The sequence below is a fragment of the Mustelus asterias genome, chromosome 22, assembly GCF_964213995.1.
Source record: "Mustelus asterias chromosome 22, sMusAst1.hap1.1, whole genome shotgun sequence".
NCBI lineage: Eukaryota > Metazoa > Chordata > Chondrichthyes > Carcharhiniformes > Triakidae > Mustelus > Mustelus asterias.
This window is the reverse complement of record NC_135822.1, coordinates 22,903,502-22,929,594: the sequence shown is the minus strand read 5'-3', so window position 1 is coordinate 22,929,594 and position 26,093 is coordinate 22,903,502. Positions and strand designations below refer to the sequence as shown.

The following is a 26,093-nucleotide window of genomic DNA, read 5'->3' as shown; positions in this document are numbered from 1 at the left end:
CAGGGACCTGGGTTCGATTCCCAGTTTGGGCCACTGTCTGTGTGGAGTTTGCATGTTCTCCCCGTGTCTGTTCCCCGTGGGTTTCCTCCGGGTGCTCCGGTTTCCTCCCACAGTCCGAAAGATGTGCTGGTTAGATGCACCGGCCATGCTAAATTCTCCCTCAGTGTACCCGAACGGGGGCCGGAGTGTGGCGACTAGGGGATTTTCACAGTAAAGTGTATTGCAATGTGAATGTAAGCCTACTTGCGACTAATAAATAAACTTGGCACTGTTTACATTGAAGTAATCATCTAATTCTGATAAAAGCCCCCAAACCAAGGCATCCATCTGTCCTTTCCCTTGATAAATGATGCGGGGGGGCCAATGTGTTTTTCCAGGAATCACTCTTTAGATTTTAGCATTGAAATGTCAATGATTTCACAATGCAGCAAGGCAGGCGATGATTATACAGATACAGTAAGAGCCTGCGGCACATTCAGATCATCCCAAAAACAACCATTCAGACCCAAGCCTTCAAATTGCTGTCCCACTCTTTCCCGTTGCAACAGCCGCTGGGGTTGCCGAGCCCAGTCCACCTCATCCCTTTGTAGGTGGCTCGGGAGTAGGGCACGAAGCAAAGGAAGAGGCGCAAACGGCGCGCCACGCTGCAGTAGGTCACCATGGCGATCACAATCAGGGGTGACATCAGGACAAAGCCCAGAATGATGAGGGCCGAGGAACTGTTATCGTCGAGGATAGTTTTGCAGTAATAGGCACCGGAATGAAGGACCTGCAGACAAATACAAAACAAGTATGACTCTGAACTCACAATGATTATTGTGTGCCATTTACTCATCGGGAATTCCACTAACACGCTTTCTATGAATGCTATTAAAACACAGATCGTGAACAATCTTAAACCTCAATCCATATCGTTCACTGACACTTAAAGCTGTTGTTAAATATTTTTGTCAAATTTTAGGGGTAGGGAGATAGCCCACTCTGCCAGCTTTTTATTGGCTTTGGCAATTTTATCTTTTGAATGTCTGGGTCTGTATTTAACAGTGGAAGTGGGTGGATTTCCAATGAGTTAAAATCTCGCCCTCCGTCTCTCCATCCCCTCACTTTTACTCCCATACTCTGGGTGGGATCTTACTGGCTCGCCGGGCATTCGGTGTCACGAGCCGGTAAGATGGGGGTAAGAGGTGGAAAATCGGGAATTGCACCCGACTTCTCGGCTCTCGTGATCTTGCCGGCCCCATGCTGCCGGCGAAATCAGCCTTGCGCCCGGAAGGGGGGAGGGGGTGATCGGCCGGAGCCGCGGTGGAGGGGGGGTGGGGGGGGGGGGGGGGTGGTGGGGGTAGGGGGGGGCGTGATGTTGGGGGGGTAATTGGGGGGGGCTGCGAATACTGGGGGGGTAATGTCCATGGTGTGGGGTGGGGTGGGTGACAGTGGCACAGTGTACACAGTATACTGTATGCACAGTGTACACAATATACTGTATGCACAACGTACACAATATACTGTATGCACAGTGTACACAATATACTGTATGCACAATGTACACAATATACTGTATGCACAGTGCACACAGTATATTGTACACAGTGTACACAATATACTGTATGCACAGTGTACACAGTATACTGTACACAGAGTGTACACAATATACTGTATGCACAGTGTACACAATATACTGTATGCACAATGTACACAATATACTGTAATCACAGTGCACACAGTATATTGTACACAGTGTACACAATATACTGTATGCACAGTGTACACAGTATACTGTACACACAGTGTACACAATATACTGTATGCACAATGTACACAATATACTGTATGCACAGTGCACACAGTATATTGTACACAGTGTACACAGTATACTGTATCCACAGTGCACACAGTATACTGTACACAGTGTACAGTTTATACTGTACACACAGTGTACACAGTATACTTGGAGATCGGGGTGCCTGCACAATAGTGCCCCTAGAGCTCAACAGCGGACTTTATGAGTGTGCTGAGGCTCCACCTTCCCCCCATCCTCGCCCCAGTGGCGAGATTCACATCCCCGCCTCTGTATTGTACAGAGTGCTGTAAATTACCATTACTTACCTCGTCGAATAAAAACAGCTAGAACACCTCGATAAGGGATAAGGGATAGGATCTACAAATATTTGGATAGACAGGGACTTATTAGGGAGAGTCAACACGGCTTTGTGCGTGGTAGGTCATGTTTGACCAATCTATTAGAGTTTTTCGAGGAGGTTACCAGGAAAGTGGATGAAGGGAAGGCGGTGGATGTTGTCTACCTGGATTTCAGCAAGGCCTTTGACAAGGTCCCTCATGGGAGGTTAGTTAGGAAGGTTCAGTCACTGGGTATACATGGGGAGGTAGTAAATTGGATTAGACACTGGCTCAATGGAAGAAGCCAGAGAGTGGTTGTGGAGGATTGCTTCTCTGAGTGGAGGTCTGTGACTAGTGGTGTGCCGCAGGGATCGGTGTTGGGTCCATTGTTGTTTGTCATCTATATCAATGACCTGGATGATAATGTGGTAAATTGGATCAGCAAATTTGCTGATGATACAAAGATTGGAGGTGTAGTGGACAGTGAGGAAGGTTTTCAAAGCTTGCAGAGGGATTTGGACCAACTAGAAAAATGGGCTGAAAAATGGCAAATGGAATTTTAACGCAGACAAGTGTGAGATATTGCACATTGGAAGGACAAACCAAAGTAGAACGTACAGGGTAAATGGTAGGACTCTGAAGAGTGCAGTTGAACAGAGGGATCTGGGAATACAGGTACAGAATTCCCTAAAAGTGACGTCACAGGTGGATAGGGTCGTAAAGAGTGCCTTTGGTACATTGGCCTTTATAAATCGGAGTATCGAGTATAAAAGTTGGAGTGTTATGGTAAGGTTATATAAGGCATTGGTGGGGCCGAATTTAGAGTATTGTGTACAGTTTTGGTCACCTAGTTACAGGAAGGATATAAATAAGGTTGAAAGAGTGCAGAGAAGGTTCACAAGGATGTTGCCGGGACTTGAGAAGCTGAATCACACAGAGAGAGTGAATAGGTTGGGACTTTATTCCCTGGAGCGTAGAAGATTGAGGGGAGATTTGATAGAGGTGTACAAGATTTTGATGGGTATAGATAGAGTGAATGCAAGCAGGCTTTTTCCACTGAGGCTAGGGGAGAAAAAAACCAGAGGGCATGGGTTAAGGGTGAAAGGAGAAAAGTTTAAAGGGAATATTAGGGGGGGGGGCTTCTTCATGCAGAGAGTGGTGGGAGTGTGGAATGAGCTGCCGGATAAAGTGGTAAATGGAGGGTCACTTTTAACATTTAAGAAAAACTTGGACGGGTTCATGGATGAGAGGGGTTTGGAGGGATATGGTCCAAGTGCAGGTCAGTGGGACGAGGCAAAAAATGGTTCGGCAGAGACAAGAAGGGCCAAAAGGCCTGTTTCTGAGCTGTAATTTTCTATGGTTCTATGGTTCTACCTCCAGTTTTTTCACCCGTTTCATATTTGGAATTGTTTGGAGAAAATTCCCCCTCTGTTCCTGATGACAGAGGGCTGGTGTTTTGCGTGACTCACTTGTCCAGCCAGCGGGGAACCCGCCGCGGGGAGTCACCTTAGGCAGGACTGGAAGATCCAGCTGACGGGAGGGGCTGGAAAATAGCAATTTTTCCTTTTCTGACATTGTGGTTTAGTGATTTGTCCTTTCCCCGGATTTTGAACAGGGTTGTAATATTGGCGCTGTTCCAAATCCCACAGATTTCGTGTGGAATTTTCCCGTCTCATCCACCACGGGAATCGTAGCAGACGGGACGGGGACCATGCAAAGGTCCGTTGATCTCGGGCGGGATTTTCCGGTCTTTGGGCGAATGCGGCCGGCAAATCCCACTCTTATTAGTGTTTTTTTTTCACAGATCAACAGATGGTTTTAGTTCACTGTGAGATTCTCAGAACAGTCTCTACTTTGACCCTTGTTCCATCTCTTTGATGAGTGCAGATTTCCCGTGCAAGAAATGTTTCGCAGGTCCAGAATGTATTGCCCCACATCTGGCTTCATTGGGGGGGGGGGTTGACATATTCTGCGCAGTTTGCAAAACAGCATTCACAGCAGCAGCAGTGTGTACTATCTACAAGATGCACAGCCGCAATTCACCAAAGATCCTTAGGCAGCACCTTCCAAACCCACGACCACTTCCATCCAGAAGGACAAGGGCAGCAGATACACGGGAACACCACCACCTGCAAGTTCCCCTCCAAGCCACTCACCATCCTGACTTGGAAATATATCGCCGTTCCTTCGCAGTCGCTGGGTCAAAACCCTGGAACTCCCTCCCTAACGGCATTGTGGATCAACCCACAGAACATGGACTGCAGCGATTCAAGAAGGCAGCTCACCACCACCTTCTCAAGGGCAACTAGGGATGGGCAATAAATGCTGGCCAGTCAGCGATGCTCATGTCCCACGAATGAATAAAAAACAAAACTATTCTCAAAACGACTTCAAATTTTGGCATCGACATTCGAATCAGGCACACAACAGGATGGATAGGTCTATCTGGATAAAAGTTGTACACAGCGCAATGCAAAATCTTGTAGTCCCGGAATGTTAAGTTCAAATATGTCAGCAGGGATTGAAAAGGGATTGTGCGCTGGCAAGATATTTGTGCTGAGGGATGCCACGCTGACAACAAATAAAGCTTCCCCAAAATAGCACAAACAAGCATAATGGTTCACACGTTAATAATGAGTGTGAAACACATTTATCAGCACAGGAACTCCGCAGAGACAACAACATTAGGATTCAAAGCTCCAGCATTGCTGCTTTCAATCACAATCCAATTATTCTTGCTGAAAATGAACATGTGTGGGCATTCCGTGGGTACAGGGTCAGGCGCCGCTGTGATGTCCCCTGTTGTTAACACCCACAGTCCTACACTCACAGCTGAAGGTCAGCCAATTGAGTGGGACACCAGAGATCAGGCACCGTGCAGGGAGCGGAGTTGAGTGAGGAGTGGAGGGGGAGGAAGGGGATATCGACTCACTCAGAGAGGTTGTGCGGACAGGTGAAATTATATCTCCACCCTTGAGGCCAGACTACAGCTATTTTGTTGGGCTGAGTACAGGAGGCTTTGCTGAGGATCACAGTGGCACAGTGGTTAGCACAGCGCCAGGGACCCAGATTCGATTCCCTGTTTGGGTCACTGTCTGTGCAGAGTTTGCACCTTCTCCTTGTTTCTGCATGGGTTTCCTCTGAGTGCTCCGGTTTCCTCACACACTCCAATGATGTGCAGGTTAGGTGGATTGGCTAGGCTAAATTGCCCCTTAATGTCCCACCATGTGTAGATCAGTTGAATTAGCCAAGGTGAATGTGGTGGATTGCAGTGATGGGGGAGGGCCTGGGTAAGATGCTCTGTCGGTGAAAACTCGATGGGCCGAATAGCCTCTTCTGCACTGTAGGGATTCTATGATGAAGACAACCTAGATTATCTGCTGCTGTGCCGTTTGAACTCCATTCTGACTCAGAGGCCATTCTTGACAGTCAAATGTCCATCTCTGGACAGCTCCATCAGCATGAATAGATAAAGCAAAGACATGGCCATCTGTCTCTCTGACTCTAGGTTCCACCTTCACGCTATCATACATTTTTTGTAAATGTTCATTTGCATTCATTACCATATATTAGTCTAAACAAACAGCTGAATTGATGCAGTAGACTTTGGAATAAGAGTCTAATCTATTTTTGGCTGTCTTTCGGACAGTTAAAGGTTTCGTCACCATGTTGCTATTACCACAGGCTGAGAATGAAGATAAACTGCAGAGGTTCTGCTGGAGTCTGACAGGGTGGGTTGGGATGAAGAAAGCTCTCCAAGGCAGCACGGTGGTAGAGTGGTTAGCACTGCTGCCTCACAGCGCCAGGAACCCGGATTTGATTCCTGGCTTGGGTCACTGTCTGTGTGGACTTTGCACGTTCTCCCCGTGTCTGCTTGGGTTTCCTCCGGGTGCTCCGGTTTCCTCCCACAGTCCAAAAGACGTGTTGGTTAGGTGCATTGGCCATACTAAATTCTCCCTCAGTGTACCCGAACAGGCGCCGGAGTGTGGCAACAAGGGGATTTTCTCAGTAACTTCATTGCAGTGTTGATGTAAAACTACTTGTGACACTAATAAATAAACTCAAACTGTAAACTTTGGTCCATTTTATCTCAATCTTCCCGCTTTCCAAAGTGAGTAATCTTGCCCGGACAGCGTTGAACTGTTTCTTCAACGAGTCCTGTGATTCTTGCCTGAACCAGGGCCATACAACAAGTGAGGTTCTTCCTCTCCTACAGACCCTGCAATCTCACCCACCACCGCATCTCCCCATGCTTCCTCATTGCCTGGAGATTGGGCTGGGACAGGCAAAAACAGTATGGAAAACCTGCTACCAATTTCAGGCGATTTCATCCCTCTTCCTTGGCTCCCAAATACTCCCATATCCCCAGAAACAGATGAAAGGGCCAATCTATGCTTGCTGTAAAGGATTTTACCTCACTTTACTCATTTAGAACCGAGGTGAGGAGGAATTTCTTCAGCCAGAGGGTGGTGAATCTATGGAATTCACTGCCACAGAAGGCTGTGGAGGTAGGGTCATTGAGTGCATTTGAGACAGAGATAGAAAGGATCTTGATTGGTAAAGGGGTCAAAGGTTACTGGGAAAAGATGGGAGAATGGGGTTGAGAGATGTATCAGCCATGATCGAATGGCAGAGCAGACTCGATGGGCCGAATGGCCTAATTCCACTCTTATGTGTGGGATTTTATGGCCTCGCTCATCCTGAAACCGTAAAAACCAACCTGAAGTCAATGGACCTTCCCATGGGGGGTCCGCCCCTCGTCCGCTCCAATTCCCTTGGCAGGCGGGACAGTAAAATTCTGGCCTATATCTTTTGGTCTTATAATGCCCTTCAATAGGTTCTGCGTGCCAAGAATATATCGATTCCCCTCTTGAAAACGTCACCTCCAATGCTGTAATCCCAGCTCTCTATTCACAATGTAACACCTTCCCCACTTACAGAGAAAAATGTAGAACATATTGGCACAGAAGGCGGCAGTTCTTCCCATCGCGTCAGTGCTGACAGAAGAGGAGTTATCCTGCCCAATCCCACCTTCCAGCTCTTGGCCCTTAACCCAGTAGTTTCGGGTATTACGAGTGTATGCCCAAGATATTTGCAGCAACGACAGTAACACCTTCCCACTGAGAATGAACTCACTCCATCTCCATATAGTTTCGGCCCGAGCAACTTCAACTCGCGCCAATGGACATTTGCATTTGCCATCAACTGGAAAACAAATAATTGCAGGAATATAGATTTTTAGGCCCTTTCCGCAATACTTTCTTCATGATTGAATATGTGGGATGGTAGCAGTTTGCATTTATGTAGCACCTTTTATGTGGTAAAACATTACGAGGCACTTCACAGGAATGTTAGCAAACAAAATACATCACCGAGCGACCTCAGGAGATATTATGGGCTGGTGATCCAAAGGTTTTAAGAAGCTTCTTGAAAGCCGCAAGAGAGTTAAAGAGGCAGAAAGACTTTAGGGAGCAAATTCCAGAGTTTAGGATTGAGGCATCTACAAGCAGGGCCAGCAATGGTGGAGTGTTTATAAACTCAGCCTTGGAGGGTTGTTAGAGGGTTGTAGAGGGTTGGAGGAGATTACAGAGGTAAGGAGGGGAAATGTCATGAAGGAATTTGTTTGGGAACATGTACCAACCAACCCAAGAACAGCTTCTTCCCTGCTGCCATCGGACTTTTGAATGGGCCTACCATATGTTAAGTTGATCTTTCTCTACACCCTATCTGTAACAGCAACGCTATATTCTGCACCCTCTCCTTTCCTTCTCCCCTATGTACTCTATGAACGGTATGTTTTGTCTGTATAGCGCGCAAGAAACAATACTTTTCACTGTATCCCAATACATGTGACAATAATAAATCAAATCAAATTCGAAAAGAATGGCTGAAATTTCCCCTCCCCCACCCAAATCTGGTAAGTTTCCCTGCTCGCCATTGGTCTCTAGTAGGATCTTCTTGGTCCCGCTGAAATCCGTGGCAACTTGCATGGCTCGCTAGTCCCGCCGCCACAGGAGGTTGCCTTCAGTGGGATTGGAAGATCTTCCAGCCAACTAGATCTTCCAGTCCCGCCAGCAGGAAGGGCCAGAAAATCCCACCCCGGTGATCCGAATTTTCAAATCGAGGCATCGTTTAACTGGGAACCAACGTAGGCCAGCGGGCACAGGGGTGATGGGTAAACAGGACCTGGGGTGAGTTCGGGTACAGGCGGCAGAGATCTTGATGAGCCTAAGCTTCTAGAAGACTGGAGGCTGGCTAGGAACGCATTGGAATAGTCTAGTCTAGAAATCAGAGAGGTGGCGATGAAGGTATCAACGGTAAATGAACTGAGGCGGTGGCGGAATTGGAGCATGTTACAGAGGTGGAAAAAGGTGGTCTTAGTGATGACATGGGTATGTGCGTGGAAGCTCACCTCAGCATCAAATATTATAGGAAAGATTGACATAGACATAGAATCCTACAGTGCAGAAGGAGGCCATTCAGCCCATCGGGTCTGCATCGACCACAATCCCACCCAGACCCTATCCCCATAACCCCATACATTTACCCCTGACACTAAGGGGCAATTTATCACGGCTAATCCACTTAACCCGCACATCTTTGGAACCGGAGCACCCAGGAGGAAACCCATGCAGACACGGGGAGAACGTGCAAACTCCACACAGACAGTGACCCGAGGCCGGAATCGAACCCGAGTCCCTGGTGCTGTGAGGCAGCAGAGCTAACCACTGTGCTACCATGCCACCCCTGAACAATCTGGTTCAGCTTCAGGCTGTTGTTGGAGGGAGGGATAGTGTCAGTGATAGAGAATGAAGTTTGAGGCAGGAATCAAATTAATTACCCGAAATGAGTGGTTGGTTTGGTTTAATTGCCTCTGGTGCAGAATAATTGGTTTAATTGGTACATTATTCATTGTGTATTAATTTTGTAATGGCCCGTTTAATGCACTGGAAAAATAACAATTCCATTTCTACAAAGTCTCATCAAAAATGAAATCCATACATTTGGGTCCACGATGAATGCAGTATTTATATGGTCTGCTCAGCATGATATTGCAAGCTGTAGCAACGGTAGTGTTGAAGACAAATCCGTGTCTGTGTGGATTTCCTCCGGGTGCTCCGGTTTCTTCCCACACTCCAAAGATGTGCGGGTTAGGTTGATTGGCCAGGCTAAATTGCCCCTTAGTGTCACGGGAAATAGCAGGGTAGATATGTGAGGTTACGGAAATAGGGCTTGGGTGGGATTGTGGTCGGTGCAGACTCGATGAGCCGAATGGCCTCCTTCTGCACTGTAGGGATTCTGTGATTCTATGATTCTATCATGATTCTAACATGCAACAGCAAAATGGACTATTATTTAAATGATAAAAAATTGCAGCATGCTGCTGTGCAGAGGGACCTGGGTGTCCTTGTGCAGGAATCTCAAGGAGTTGGTTTGCAGGTGCAGCAGGTAATTAAGGCGGCAAATGGAATTTTGTCCTTCGTTGCTAGAGGGATGGGGTTTAAAAACAGCGAGGTTATGTTGCAGCTGTATAAGGTGCTGGTGAGGCCACACCTGGAGTACTGTGTACAGTTTTGGTCTCCTTACTTTAGAAAGGATATACTGGCACTGGAGGGGTTGCAGAGGAGATTCACTAGGTTGATTCCAGAGTTGAGAGGGTTGGCTTATGAGAAGACACTGAGTAGACTGGGGCTATACTCATTAGAATTCAGAAAAATGGGGGGAGAGCTTATCGAAACATATAAGATTATGAAGGGAATAGATAAGATAGAAGCAGGGAAGTTGTTTCCACTGGCGGGTGAAACTAGAACTAGGGGGCATGGCCTCAAAGTAAGGGAAAGCAGATTTAGGACTGAGTTGAGGAGGAACTTCTTCACACAAAGGGTTGTGAATCTGTGGAATTCCCTGCCCAGTGAAGCAGCTGAGGCTACCTCATTGAATGTTTTTAAGGCAAGGGTAGATACATTTTTGAACAGTAAAGGAATTAAGGGTTATGGTGAACGGATGGGTAAGTGGAGCTGAACCCACAAAAAGATCAGCCATGATTTAATTGAATGGCGGAGCAGGCTCGAGGGGCCAGGTGGTCTACTCCTGCTCCTAGTTCTTTATTCTTATGTTCTATGATGCTATTGTAGCCCAGTAACATTGCTGTTATCTTGCTGCATTGACTCACAGTCGCTATCTGACATAGAACTGGCACAGGCTAAAGAGTGGGTCCGTTTAACTTCTAACATATGAGTGGCTTTCATTTTGCTTGCCTTCCACTTGACTTCTCTTTGTCTTTGCTGGCAGAGTCCGACAATGCACATGTTTGTATTCAGAGCGTGTGTTTTGCCTGCAGTGATATCTCCTCTAAATGATGCCAAACATTTTCCTAATACGCCAACAATGAAAAATACACCATTACAAAGAACATACCGAATTGGGAAGGCTTCCCCTTCATCAGAAGAAAGGTTACATTTCCATCAACATGAGCGAATGCATTTTTTATCGATGCAGTAACAAGATTTCTTTGTTCAGTTGACTGCCTGTTTTCATTTGTGTGATGTGCTGGTTTAGAAGTAGTTAAACACTGCCAACAGAATAGAGTTATTATGCTGACGATGCAGTTCGAGTCATAGTGACAGTGGAACTTTTATTATGCTGGTAACTGCGGCAGGGTCCTCCGCTGGAAAGATGCTTTGCTCTCAGTAAACTGGCAATAACCCTCAGTCCTCAGCACCCAGGAACATGACTTCACATCACTCAGAGGGGAAGAAAGCAATATCCTCTGGCTCTTCAGTGAATACAGTAAGAAGTCTCACAACACCGGGTTAAAGTCCAACAGATTTATTTGGTAGCACGAGCCACTAGCTTTCGGAGTGCTGACGAAGGAGCAGCGCTCTGAAAGCTAGTGGTTTGTGCTACCAAATAAACCTGTTGGACTTTAACCTGGTGTTGTGAGACTTCTTACTGTGTTTACCCCAGTCCAACGCCGGCATCTTCACATCATAGCTATCTTCAGTGAATAACACTGCCGTGTTTCTCACACAGAATTTGGGGGGTGGCACAGTGGTTAGCACTGCTGCCTCACAGCGCCAGGGATCCAGATTCGATTCTGGCCTTGGGTCACTGTCTGCGTGGAGTCTGCACGTTCTTCCCGTGTCTGCGTGGGTTTCCTCCGGGTGCTCCGGTTTCCCCCCACAGTCCAGAGATGTGCAGGTTAGGTGGATCGGCCATTCTAAATTGCCTCCCCTAGGTTAAGGGGATTAACTATGATAAATGCATGGGGTTAGGAGGAAAGGGCAAGGGAGAAGGTCTGGGTAAGATGCTCTTTCGAAGAATCGGTGCAAACTCGATGAGCCAAATGGCCTCCTTCTGCACTGTAGGAATTCTATGATTCTATGAATTAAAAGTAGACAGAATAGCGTCTGGATAAACAAATCCATTATTTGTACCAGTGCCACATGCGGTTATAGCAAGTCCCTCTTAACAAGCTGTCAAATCTTCCAAAATAAAAAGGAACTTGATGAGGATTGGAAGTGTTCACCAGGTCACATTTCCACGCATGGGGAATCCACCCAGGGATTTCAGAACTGGCAATTGCCGGATGTTTGGGTGCCCCGAATGAAGGGGCAAAGTGTGAGAAACAATCCAACCAGTAAATTCACATTTAAAACCCCAGAACTGGAACAAATCACCCTCCAGGCGCTGGGGCTAATTGTCAAAAAATGGCTCACTAGATAGTCAGAAACAACAGGGATGCAGCAATTCAAGTCGTACCAGATGAATCCTCCCAAATCTGACACATCAGTAAAGAGCTGCTATTACAAACCAAGTAAGAGTTTTAACAACACCAGGTTAAAGTCCAACAGGTTTATTTGGTAGCAAATACCATTAGCTTTCGGAGCGCTGCTCCTTCGTCAGATGGAGTGGAAACCTGCTTTCCACTCCATCTGACGAAGGAGCTGTGCTCCGAAAGCTAATGGCACTTGCTACCAAATAAACCTGTTGGACTTTAACCTGGTGTTGTTAAAACTCTTACTGTGTTCACCCCAGTCCAACGCCGGCATCTCCACATCATCACAAACCAATACACAGTCAGGAAATCAGTCGCAATAGGTGTCATCGATTCAGAAGACATACCAGTCAGAGAGCTTGCAGGGAATCTTCAAGCCTCACTTGCTTTGCTGTTACAGAGTGGCCATCGCAATTCCACCCCAGCCTTAAGCTATCCAGCACGTCTGCAGGGTCTGTACATTCAACTCCTTTTGCAGTTGGAGCTGAAATAGTTCATGCAAAGGTGAGTGCCAGGCTTCAATCCAGCCCAGTGACAGTCCCGGGAGAGAATACATTTGAAATGATCACCAAAAATGTGAAGGGCAGAGCTGCCACAACCATGAGGCAAGCTCGGCAGTCACCAGGAGCAGGGAGGTTTGGTGGGGATAGGGAGACAAAAAACAAACTGAATGAACTATTCCTGAAACTACATTCGTAAACAGGCATCACGGTGGCACAGTGGGTTAGCACTGCCGCCTCACAGCGCCAGGGACCTGGGTTCGATTCCTGGCTTGGGTCACTGTCTGTGTGGACTCTGCATGTTCTCCCCGTGTCTGCGTAGGTTTCCTCTGGGTGCTTCAGTTTCCTCCCACGGTCCAATAGATGTGCTGGTTGGGTGCATTGGCCGTGCTAAATTCTCCCTCAGTGTACCCAAACAGGCGCCGGAGTGTGGCGACTAGGAGATTTTCACAGTAACTTCATTGCAGTGTTAATGTAAGCCTACTTGTGACACTAATAAATAAACTTAGAACTTAAGCTTATCTTAAACAAACAGGCTTCTGCAGTGGAAATGAAAGGTCTAGATCCCTTGATATACATTCATATATACTGATATTCATATATACTTCCATGTATTTACATTGCATCCATTCCCAAAATTTTATATTATATTCCTCATTCCGTTTATGGGACAAATTTGTACATCTACATAACTATTCCAAAACTGGGAATCAGTAAATAATATTAAAGAACATGATTTAATCTAGCTCGCTCTATCATAGTGATTATCGAATGTGTAAATTGCATATAAAATCATCCATTAACTGTTACAGGAACAAACAGGGTGGGGTTTTCCAGCCACACACACCCCAAGACTGGGAAATCCCGCCCCAGGTCCTTTGTATGGTCTTGTCTTGTCCCACCCGTTACGATTCAGACGGGACTGGAAAATCCCGCCCATAGTATTACGTCATGTGAGTTGTATGACACATTATAATGTGCATTTCTCAAAATACGTACCCTGCAAAGAGTGTAAAAGAACGCAAAAGTGCAAATCAGTAAGAGAATATTCTTCTTTCTTGTGCAAAATAAACATGCAATTGTAAATGTAGAATTTTAAATCAGTTTTTTGAAAGTTAATTATTGGGGTTTGTCTCGGGCACCTCAGACCCTGACACCGGTCCTGATGAAGACAAAAGTCAGGAAACATTTTTTTGCTAAGACAATGGACAGGAGGTTTGACCGGAAGCAAGAAACAGAATCTCTTATCGCTTTAAAAGAGGAGTGGATAAATATTTGAAAGAGGGACAAGCTTGTGACAAATGGTTAGTGGAATGGGATTAAGTGAGTATCACTCTTTACGAAACCTGAGCAGGCTTTACCATTCGTGAGCATCGCTGGCAAGGGCAACATTACATTTATTGCCCATCCCTAATTGCCCCCGAGAAGGTGGTGGCGAGCTGCTTCTTTGAACCGCTGCAGTCCAGGTAGTGCTGGTACACTCCGTGCTGGTAGGAAGAGAGTTCTGTTGGAATGTAACCAATGATAACATTGGATCTGTTGTGTGACCAGTGGTAACAAGTTGTAAGGGTCAGCTGACCCAGTAAACGATGTAACCAATGACAAAATGACGTGGTGGCCAGCTGACCAAATATAAATAAGAACCTGTTGGGAATTGGGGAGAGCTTGGAATGGCCGAGGGTGAGGCCTCAAGTGTTGGAGTAATGAAGTTTCTTTATGAAACCTTTTTTCTTTGATTCAGCTGTTGGAGTAAGTTTTGTTTCATTTTATTGCCTACACCTGAAGAGTGCGTTCTGCTGGATGAATTAAGTTCCAGGCTTTGATTCAGCGACAATGGTATGTTTCCAAATGAGGATGGTGTGTGTCTTGGAGGGGAACTTACTTACGTTCCCGTGTATCTGTTGCCCTTGCCTTTCTAGGTGCTGAAGGTCACAGGTTTGGAAGGTTTTGCCAAAAGGAGCCTTGATGAGTTCCTGCAGTGCATCTTATAGATGGTACACACTGTGCTTCAACAATGGATGGAGTGAATGTTTAAATGTGGTGGTTGAGATGTTGATCAAGCGGGGCTGCTTTGTCCTTCATGGTGTGGAGCTTCTTGAGTGTTGTTGGAGCCGCACTCATCCAGGCAAGTGGGGAGTATTCCATCACACTCCTGACTTGTGCCTTGTAGATGGTGGACAGTCTTTGGGGAGTCAGGAGGAGGTTTACTTGTTGCAAATTCCCAGCCTCTGACCTGCCCTTGTAGCCACAGTATTTATATGGCTAACAAAAAGAGAAAATGCTGGAAATTCCCAGTAGGTCTGCCACCTGCTTTTATATTGATAAGTTTAGACCAGTTAAATGTTTGGTTAATGATGACCCCACAGAAAGTTGATAGTGGGAGATTAGCAATTGTGATGTCATTGAGTGTCAAGGAAGGATCGTTAGATTAGTTGGCGATTACATTACTTACCAGTTGTGTTGCTCACCACTCATCAGCCCAAGCCTGAATTATCCACATCTTGCTGCATGTGGGCAAGGACTGCTGAAGTTTAAAGTTTATTTATTATTGTCACAAGCAGGCTTACATTCACACTGCAATGAAGTTACTGTGAAAATCACCTAGTCACCACACTCCAATGCCTGTTTGGGTACACGGAGGGAGAATTTAGCATGGCCAATCCACCTAACCAGCACGTCTTTTGGACTGTAGGGGGAAACCGGAGCACCCGGAGGAAACCCACGCAGACACGGGGAGAACGTGCAGACTCCACACAGACAGTGACCCAAGCCGGGAATCGAACCTGGGTCCCTGGCACTGTGAGGCAGCAGTGCTAACCACTGTGCCACCCCTGCTGTAACATTTGCAGAATTCCAAATGATCCTGAACAATGTTTAATCACCAGAAAATATTCCCCACTTCTGGCCTGCTTGATGAAGCAGTGATGCAGAGATGCCGGCTAATGCTGGGGTAAGCACAGTAAGTAGTCTCACAACATCAGGTTAAAGTCCAACAGGTTTATTTGGTTAGCACGAGCTTTCAGAGCGTTGCCCCTTCATAAGGTGAGTTTATTGACTCACTTGATGAAGGGGCAGTGCTCCGAAAGCTCGTGCTACCAAATAAACTTGTTGGACTTTAAACTGGTGTTGTGAGGCTACTTACTGATGAAGCAGCTGAAGCTGGTTGGGTCCATCCCTGAGGAACTCCTGAAGCAATAACCGCTGGGCTACTAAAAAAGTGTGAGTTTATGCACTTTGGAAGGAGGAATGGAGGCATAGACTATTTTCTAAATAGGTAAGTGCTCGGGAAATCAGAAACACAAAGGGACTTGGGAGTCATTGTTCAAGATTCTCTTAAGGTTAACATGCAGGTTCAGTCGGCAGTTAGGAAGGCAAATGCAATGTTAGCATTCATGTCAAGAGGGCCAGAATACAAGAGCAGGGATGTACTTCTGAGGCTGTGTAAGGCTCTGGTCAGACCCCATTTGGAATATTGTGAGCAGTTTTGGGCCCCGTATCTAAGGAAGGATGTGCTGGCCTTGGAAAGGGTCCAGAGGAGGTTCACAAGAATGATCCCGGGAATGAAGAGCTTGTAGTATGAGGAACGGTTGAGGACTCTGGGTCTGTATTTGTTGGAGTTTAGAAGGATGAGGGGGGGATCTTATTGAAACTTACAGGATGCTGCGAGGCCTGGATAGAGTGGATGTGGAGAGGATGTTTTCACTAGTAGGAAAAACTAGAACCCGAGGGCACAACCTCAGGACAATCCTTTAAAATAGAGATGAGGAGGAATTTCTTCAGCCGGAGAGTGGTGAATCTGTGGAACTCTTTGCCGCAGAAGGCTGTGGAGGCCAAGTCATTGAGTGTCTTTAAGATAGAGATAGATAGGTTCTTGATTAATAAGGGGGTCAGGGGTTATGGGGAAAAGGCAGGAGAATGGGGATGAGAGAAATATCAGCCATGATTGAATGGTGGAGCAGACTCGATGGGCCGAGTGGCCTAATTCTGCTCCTATGTCTTATGGTCTTATAGCTACTGATGATTGGCCCCTAACAGCCACAACTATCTTCCTTTGTGCTAGCTGTGCCTCCAGCAGTGAAGACATTCCCCCTATTTCCCATGGACCAGATTTTGCTCGGGCTTCTTGATGCCTCACTGAGGCAAATGAATCAGCAATCGCTCTCAATCCACGTGACAGACTTTTCTGCTTTCTGTATCTTAAATCAATTTTTTATCACTGCATCATTGTCTCTTTGACCTCATGGACTTTAATGTTTCTCAAAAGTCTGCAATGTGGAGCTTTGTCCAACGACTTTTAGATGTTAAAAGCAGATACTGGAATCGGAAACAGAAAAGGTTGGAAAATCTCAGCAGGTCTGGCAGCAGCTGTGGAGAGAGAGAATAGAGCCAACGTTTCAAGTCTGGATGATCCTCCGTCAGAACTTTTAGAAGTTTCCATGCACAACATCAACAGCACTGCCCTCGTCAACATTCCCCGTTACTTCATCAAGGAACTTAACGGGAGGCATGGTGGCACAGTGGTTAGCACTGCTGCCTCACAGCGCAAGGGACAGGGCTGGCCTTGGGTCACTGTCTGTGTGGAGTTTGCACATTCTCCCCGTGTCTGCGTGGGTTTCCTCCGGTTGCTCCGGTTTCCCCCCACAGTCTAAGGATGTGCAGGTTAGGTGGATTGGCCGTGCTAAATTCTCCCTTAGTGTCAGGGGGAATTAATAGGATAAATATGTGGGGTTACGTGAAAGGGCCTAAGTGGGATTGTTGTCAGTGCAGGCTTGATGGGCTGAATGGCCTCCTTCTGCTCTGTAGGGATTCAATGAAATTGCAATGAAACTTGTAGTCAAACCCGATTTGTTTAAAGAAATCCATTATGACTTCATTTATTAGTTCATACCTATCCAAATGCCAATTCCTTTTGGCCTGAATTATTGTTACTGAAAGTTTCCACATCACTGACGTTAGCGCTGACTAGTCTTTACTTGCTGGGAATAATCTATCTCCCCTTTTTTAAACCAGTGCATACAATTTGCAATCCTCCACTCCCCTGGCACTATCCCCAGATCCGCAGAGGATTGTAAGATTGTGGTCGGTGCCTCTGTAGTTTTCATCTTTCTTCCTTCAGACACATCCCATCTGGACTGTGGCTCTTCTACTGTGAACACTGCCCCAGCTTTTAAATACAAACTCTCTATCCGTATCTATTCTGTCCAAAATTGTTATTGCCTCCTCCATTAATGCTGGACAGGCAGCATCATTCTCTAGAATGAAGACATGATGTGGAGATGTCGGCGTTGGACTGGGGTGGGGCACAGTAAGAAGTCTCACAACACTAGGTTAAAGTCCCAACAGGTTTATCTGGAATCACGAGCTTTCAGAGCTCTGCTCCTTCCTCAGGTGATGAAGGAGCGGCGCTCCGAAAGCTTGTGATTCCAAATAAACCTGTTGGACTTTAACCTGGTGTTGTGAGATTACTTACTCTAGAATGAAGACAGAGACAAAGTGCTCACTTAGTCCCTCAGCCAAGCCACTGTTCCTCCATAAGAATACCTCTGCTTTGGTCCCTAAACTACTTCACCCTTCCATTGGCTGCCTTTTCAGTGTTGTGTTTCTTTTTATATTAACCACTAATCTTTTCTTACTCTCTGTCCCTCTTTTGGCTACAGTGGAGAGGCAGGTGCAACTCTAAGGAAATCCCCAGCATTGGACTAATCTCTGTAAAATGTAATCTCAGGCAGTTTTAAAGCTACCAGTTCGTTGCTTTGTAGCTGTAGGAGTTTTTTTTTTGCTCCAAATCTCAAGGGAGCCCATTAAAGAATAAAACAGCACGGGAACAAGCCCTTCGGCCCACCAAGCCTGTACCGATATGCAGCTTCTATCCCTTTGTTCACCTCCTATTCATGTGTCTATCAAGATACGCCGTGAACATTGCTTCCACTATCTCCACTGGCAGGGTGTTCCAGGCACCCACCACCCTCTGTGTGAAAAACCTTCCCCCACACGTCTCCCTTAAACTTACCACCACTCACCTTAAACCTGTGCCAGACCAGCAATGGTCTGCTGCTAAGGGAATAACTCCTCTGTATCCCTGGGCAGCAAGGACATGTTGCAAGCAATGCCCTAACTAATAATGTTCTCATTGAATTAAGCAGTTCTTTCAACAGTGCATGAGCTCTTAACTAAATAATTCAAATGTGATTTCTCTCTTTTTTTGAATTCTGAGTGTTACAAAGCACTGCAACTGAAGTTAATCAGTAACACTACAAAAGCTGCGAAGCTTTAGTCCGGATTGATATAGTTGATACTCAAAACAGCATTTTATTTTTTGGGTCTGGACTCAGCCGCATTCGACCGACTATGACATCAAGGAGCCCTGGCGAAACTGGAATCAGTGGGTATCAGGGGGCAAACTCTCCGCTAGTTGGAGTCATACCTGGTATATAGGAAGATGGTTATAGTTGTAGAGGGTCAGTCATCTCAGCTCCAGGACATCTCTGCAGGAGTCCCTCAGGGTGGTGTCCGAGGCCCAACCATCTTCAGCTGCTTCATCAATGACCTTCCCTCCGTCATAAGGTCAGAAGTGGGGATGTTGGCTGATGATTGCACAATGTTCAGCACCATTCGCGACTCCTCAGATACTGAAGCAGTCCATGTCCAAATGCAACAAGATCTGGACAATATCCAGGCTTGGGCTGACAAGTGGCAAATAACATTCACGCCACACAAATGCCAGGCAATGACCATCACCAATAAGAGACACTCTAATCATCGCTTCTTGACATTCAATGGTGTAACCATCACTGAATCCCCCACTGTCAACATCCTTGGGGTTACCATTGACCAGAAACTCAACTGGACTCACCACATAAACACAGTGGCTACAAGAGCAGGTCAGAGGCTAGGAAAACTGCGGCGAGTAACACATCCTGACTCCCCAAAGCCTGTCCACCATCTACAAGGCACAAGTCAGGAGTGTGATGGAATACTCCCCACTTGCCTGGATGGATATAGCTTCAACAACACTCAAGAGGCCTGACACCATCCTGGACAAAGCAGCCTGCATGATTGGAACCACATCTACAAACATCCGCTCCCTCCAACATCGGCGCTCAGTAGCAGCAGTGTGTACCATCTACTAGATGCACTGCAGCAATTCACTAAAGATCCTTAGACAGCACCTTCCAAACCCACGACCACTTCCATCTAGAAGGACAAGGGCAGCAGATACATGGGAACATCACCACCTGCAAGTTCACCTCCAAGCTACACACCATCCTGACTTGGAAATATATCGCCGTTCCTCTGCAGTCGCTGGGACAAAATTCTGGAATTCCCTCCCTAACGGCATTGTGGGTCAGTCCGCAGCATGTGGACTGCAGCGATTCAAGAAGGCAGCTCACCACCACCTTCTCAAGGGCAACTAGGGATGGGCAATAAATGCTGCCAAGCCAGCCACACCCATGTCCCACGAATGAATTAAAAAAACTCCACTGTGACTTAACAGCCACTTTGCCTTGAGTGATCAATCAGTGACCATTGGCCACATTTGCTGTCCAGTTAAGGAGGGTAAATTAAACTAATCCCTTCTGCCTGCCCTTGGTCCATGTCCCTCTATTCCTTGCATATTCATGTGTTTATCTAAAATGCCCCTTAAACACCCCTATCATATCTCCCTACACCACAACCCCTGGCAATGCGTTCCAGACACCTACCGCTCTCTGAGTAAAAAAACTTGCCCCTCACATCTCCTTTGTACTTTCCCCCTCTCACTTTAAGTGCATGCCCCCTAGTATTAGACATTTCAACTCTGGGAAAAAGATTCTGACTGTCAACCCTATCTATACCTCTCATAATTTTATCGACTTCTATCAGGCCTCCTTCGCTCCAGAGAAAACAACCCTAGTTTGTCCAGCCTCTCCTTATAGCTCATACTCTCTAATCCAGGCAGCATCCTGGTGAATCTCTTCTGAACCCTCTCCAAAGCCTCCACATCCTTCCTGCAATGTGGCGATCAGAATTGAATGCAATACTCTAAGTGGGGCCTAACCAAACTTTTATAAAGCTGTGAGGAAGGAGTTGAGGGTGCAGATAAGAGAGTGTCAGGACGCCTCCATCTTGAGGCACCCTCTCAGCAATGTTTTAAAAATTATTCATTAATAGGATGTGGCCATCGCTGGCTGGGCCAGCATTTAATGTCATCCCTAGTTATCCTTGTTCAGAGGGCAGTTGAGAGTCAACCACATTGCTTTAACTCTGGAGTCACATGTAGGCCAGACCGGGTAAGGACAGCAGATTTCCTTTTCTAAAGGACGTTAGTGAACCAGGTGGGTTTTTCCAACAATGGTTTCATGGTCATCAATAGATTCTTAAATCCAGAGTTGGGATCTCACCACTGTTCATGCCAATGGGATTTTCCCATCCCACTGCAGTGAGTAGAGATTTGGCTAGCTGCCAAGTTCTCCGACTTCACTGCAGCGTGAATGGCAGGTAAAATCGTGCCCCAGATATTTTTTATTGAGTTCAAATTCCACCACCTGCTGTGGCAGGATTCGAACCTGGGTGCCCAGAACATTAGCTGAGTTTCCTGGATTAATAGGCTAGCGATAATACCACGAGGCCATCGCCTCCCCTATTTGAATTAAAGGTTGAATTAATGTTTCAGTTTTAAAATGGGGCCACAGCTGCTGGGCTACCATTAGGGGTTTCCTGTAACCACTGAGATATGATGTGGAGATGCTGGCATTAGACTGGGGTAAACACAGTAAGAAGTCTCACAACACCAGGTTAAAGTCCAACAGGTTTATTTGGTAGCAAAAGCCACTAGCTTTCGGAGCGCTGCTCCTTCGTCAGGTGAGTGGGAATTCTGTTCACAAACAGGGCATATAAAGGCACAAACTCAATTTACAAAAAAATGGATGGAATGCGAGTCTTTAGAGGTAATCAAGTCTTAAAGGTACAGACAATGTGAGTGGAGAGAGCGTTAAGCACAGATTAAAGAGATGCGTATTGTCTCCAGACAGGACAGTTAGTGAGATTTTGCAAGCCCAGGCAAGTCGTGGGGGTTACAGATAGTGTGACATGAACCCAAGATCCCGGTTGAGGCCATCCTCATGTGTGCAGAACTTGCCCATCAGTCTCTGCTCAGCGACTCTGCGCTGTCGTGTGTCATGAAGGCCGCCTTGGAGAACGCTTACCCGGAGATCAGAGGCCGAATGCCCGTGACCGCTGAAGTGTTCCTGTTGAGGAACATTTGGCCCATTGAGCAGACTCAATGGGCCAAATGGCCTACTTCTTCTCCCATGTCTTATGGGCGGTACACGTCATAGTCTGCCTGGAGCAGCAATGGCCTCCAGTCAGCCTCTAATTCATGGCCTTACCTGGTCTTTTATGAAGTTATCCACCACTCATTCCCTGTTCCCGCCTCCAGCGGAATGAGTTGGGGACCGGATGTTGGGTTAAACCAACCAGCAACATGTACTCATGTGCCCTCCATCAAGCTGAGGTGAAAACTCTGCCCTTGATCAGAACTCAGAGCCAGACTGCTAAAGACTTTGCTTACTGAAGTCCTCTTTTTCTTTTTATTTAACTTCTAAGAGTCTTCGATTGAAATTGTATGTGACCAGAAAAGTGATGCAGAAAGTGGATGAAAATGAGCAACCCTCTGGATGCAGAGCTTGGTGAAATATAGATTCAGTAACTCGGAAGCCACACTTATTAATAACCGGCTCACTGACATTCAGCCTGAGTTCCGCATGGACCACCCAGCTCCAGATTTCAGCACCACCTTTGTGCAAAGGGACACAGGAATTGAATTGCTGAGGTGAGGTGTGAGAGACTGCCCTTGCCATCCAAGCAGAATTCAACCAAATGTGGCATCAAGGAACCCAGATAATACTGAAGTCAGACTGGATTATGGTGGGAGGGATGGAATGGAAACTCTCATTGGCTGGAGTCACAGATGAGGTGGCACAGTGGTTAGCACTGCTGCCTCACAGCGCTAGGGACCCGGGTTCAATTCCGGCCTCAGGTCACTGTCTGTGTGGAGTTTGCACATTCTCCCCGTGTCTGTATGGGTTTCCTCCGGGTGCTCCGGTTTCCTCCCACAGTCCAAAGGTGTGTGGGTTAGGTGGATTGGCCGTGCTAAATTGCCCCTTAGTGTCAGGGGGATTCACAGGGTAAATAGGTGGGATTGCGGGGATAGGGCCTGGGTGGGATTGTTGTCAGTGCAGACTCGATGGGCTGAATGGGCTCCTGCATTGTAGGGATTCTATGATTTTTCGAAGTGCGAGGGAATACAGGCCCAGTTTGCCCAATCCCTCTTCATAAGATGGTTGCAATTCACCAGAAACTCAAACTGGATCAGTGACATACACATCGTAACTCTAGGTAGGTCAGTGGCTCGGTGTGCTGCAGCGAGTCGCTCACCTCCTCCCTCCCCAAAACCTCTCCTGCAGGGCATCAGTCGACATGCAGTGTGATGGAATACTCTGCACCGACCCAGGGAGAAGCAACTGCAACAACACTGAGGGAGCTCAGTATCATCCAGGGCAAAGCAATCACTTGTCTGGCAGCCCGTCCACCCCCGGAAGCAGCGGCTCGCTTCACCAGCAGTGCAACATGGCAATGTAATGCCCTGCAGCACCTTGCCAAGGCTTTTCAGACAGCATGTTACAAAGCCGTGACCTCCCATCACCCAGGAGGAGAAGGTCACCAAATGCATTTGAACACACTTCCAAATCACACACCATCCCGATTTCGACGTATCGAGGAACATACAAACAGGAGAAGGCCATTCAACCCATCGAGCCTGCTCCACCATTCATTGGCTGATCAGACACTTCAATGCCTTTTACACCCACCATCCCCGTAACCATTCATGTTATTGTTAATCTATCAATCTCTGCTTTAAACATATTCAGTGACTGAGCTTCCCCATCCCCCTGGGGTAGAGAATTCCAAAGATTCACAACCGCCCGTGTAAAGAAATTTCTCCTTATCTCAGTCCTAAGTGGCTTCCTCATTATTTTGAAATTGTGCCCCCTGTTTCTAGACACCCTAACCAAGGGAAACATCTTCCCTGAATCTGCCCTGTCCATCCCTTTTAGTATTTTGTAAGTTTCAATGCGATCACCTGTTAAAACACTGGAGAATACAGGCCAGGTTTGCCCAACCTCTCTTCATAGGACAGTCCCACCATCCCTGAAACAAGTCTGGTGAACCTTCGTTGCACTCCCTCTATGGCAACGGAGGGAATGGACCAAAACTGCACACAACGCTCTGGGTGTGGTTCCTTCATCGACGCTTGGGTCGGGATTCCAGATTTCCAAACCTACCATCACAGTGCGGGTATCTTCACCACACGGATTGCGGTGGTTTGTGAGGGCCAGCTGGCGAGGGTTAGTAAATGCTGGCCTTGCATGTGGAGCCCATGGTCTGAGAATGATTCAACCAGTCGGATACTTCCTGCCTTGGGTCAGGAATGTCCTGATCTGGTGATGTCAATAGTACTGGATAGTGTGAGAAAACACCTGTGTATGTCACAGGAATTGTAATTATATAAAACACTGGTGAAGCCACAACTGGAGTATTGTGTGCAGTTCTGGTCACCACATTACAGGAAGGATGTAATTTGTAGGGGCGGCACGGTGGCACAGTGGTTAGCACTGCTGCCTCGCAGCGCCAGGGACCCGGGTTCGATTCCCGGCTTGGGTCACTGTCCACTCTCACTGTGGAGTTTGCACGTTCTCCCCATGTCTGCGTGGGTTTCCTCCGGGTGCTCCGGTTTCCTCCCACATTCTGAAAGACGTGTTGGTTAGGTGCATTGACCCGAACAGGCGTCGGAGTGTGGTGACTCGGGGAATTTCACAGTAACTTCATTGCAGTGTTAATGTAAGCCTTACTTGTGACACTAATAAATAAACTAATTGCTCTGGAAAGAGAGTGCAGAGGAGGTTTGCAAGAATGTTGCCAGGGTAGGAAAGTGTAGCTATGAGGAGAGACTGGATAAGTTGGGGTTATTTTCCTCGGAACAAAGAAGGCTGAGGGGTGACTTGATAGAGATGTACAAAATTATGAGGGGAAGTGATAGAGTGGACAGGATAAAATTGTTTCCCTTGGTGGAGAATTCTAGTGTGAAGTTGTACGAACTAAGTAAGGGCATGATGGGAAAATTGGTCAACTATTTGTTACAATATGAAGAATGGCTGACCAAAGCTATTTCAAAATGCCAGACCCCTGTAAGCGTTAACAAGAATGTATGAGTAAATAAAACAAGATAAGGTCAGGGAGGAAGGAGTCACCGACCTTCTTCTGTTCCATCAAAGGACAAGATAAGGGTATGAATAATGAGACAAAGAGTTCTAGGAGGTCAGCAAGTTAAAACATGATTAATGATATTGCTTATGATTCTATTACTAATCGAATTCCTGAATATGCTCTGGTCACGAAAACGGATGATGATTATGTACAAATACTGAACAGTTTCTCTGTGTAAGCACGGACTTGTGGAAGAATCAGCAGCTGTATCAACTGCTCTCTGACCCCAAGTTTCAGCCAAAACTGCATGCAGTCTGTCGTAAATAAATAGTTGTATTGTCGGAATGAATTTTGTAGAGTCTATCTTTCACAGTCAAGAAGCAGGAAAAGTTTCCACTTCAACATTAGAACCAGGGGGCATAGATTCAAGGTAAGTGGTAGTAGGGTGTAGAGGGGACATGAGGGGAGAATTGTTTTACGCAAAGGGCGGTGAGTTTCTGGAATTCGCTGCCTGAGTTGGTGGTCGAAGTTGAGACCCTAAACTCTTTTAAAAAGTAGCTGGATCTTCACCATAAGTGCTGTAAGCTACAGGGCTATGGGCCGGGTACTGGAAGGTGGGATTAGAAAGGGTATCCGGGTGTTATTGGATGGAACATGATCGGCTGAATGGCCTCCTTCTTTGCTGTAACTTTTCCATGATTGTAAAAAGGTGAGGAACAAATTTGAGGAAGAATATTAAAAAGCTATTTAGAGTCGGGGATTGATCTAATACATTTGCTATTAACAGGTTGGCACTTTCTGCCTTCATTATAATCATATGGAAGGAGTGTTCACTGCAATTAATCTGTGCTTGATACTTCCATTTATACTAATAACTTTATATAATGCAGATTTTATATAATGGAGTTCTTTCCCAGGGAAGATGGAGTACAAAGTTCAAATTGAGTTATGTGGAGTTTGATTTCTCAGAACATCTTGTTTATTTTCCCTATTATTCATTGTCGAATGAAAGGTAATGATTGGATATTAATTTGATCCCCTGTGGACAGGCTTCTCGGAGTTTTTTTTTATATATAGCAATTACAGATAAGGAGGATGTCGCTGTTGGTTGATTGTCACTGTCAGTTTCTCAGCAGCCGGCCTGGAAAAGCTGCCCAAAGCAGCCTGTTTTCTTGGAATCATTGAGGCAGCAAATTAGAAACCATTCAAATTCTGACATCCAATTTCTTTGTCAGCTTATTTTCTTTACAATCCATTTTCCAGAGTATTCCACTCCTCCCCCCCACCACCCCCGCCCCAAACCTGGTCACCAGAGAGGTTTGCCAGCCAGTAGGTAACATAACGAACTCGCACTTCTCTTGTTAGCTAGTGGATTAGCCTCTCATGAGTCCAATAATAGCCTGTCATCAGTGATTTGGCTGAAGGCTCCACTTAATCAATTGCTTCATTCAGTG

The 26,093-nt window shown here is 46.4% G+C and overlaps 1 protein-coding gene across 1 annotated transcript in view; it reads right to left on the bottom strand.

Moving 5' to 3' along the window:
• Positions 1 to 499: 499 nt before the first annotated feature.
• The window catches only part of tmem88bl (transmembrane protein 88b-like), a 55,114-nt gene continuing 29,520 nt past the window's right edge, over positions 500 to 26,093 (bottom strand). The window contains exon 2 of the mRNA XM_078238538.1: positions 500 to 769. Within this exon, the coding sequence (XP_078094664.1) occupies positions 500 to 769 (270 nt within the window). The remainder of the gene's footprint in view (positions 770 to 26,093) is intronic.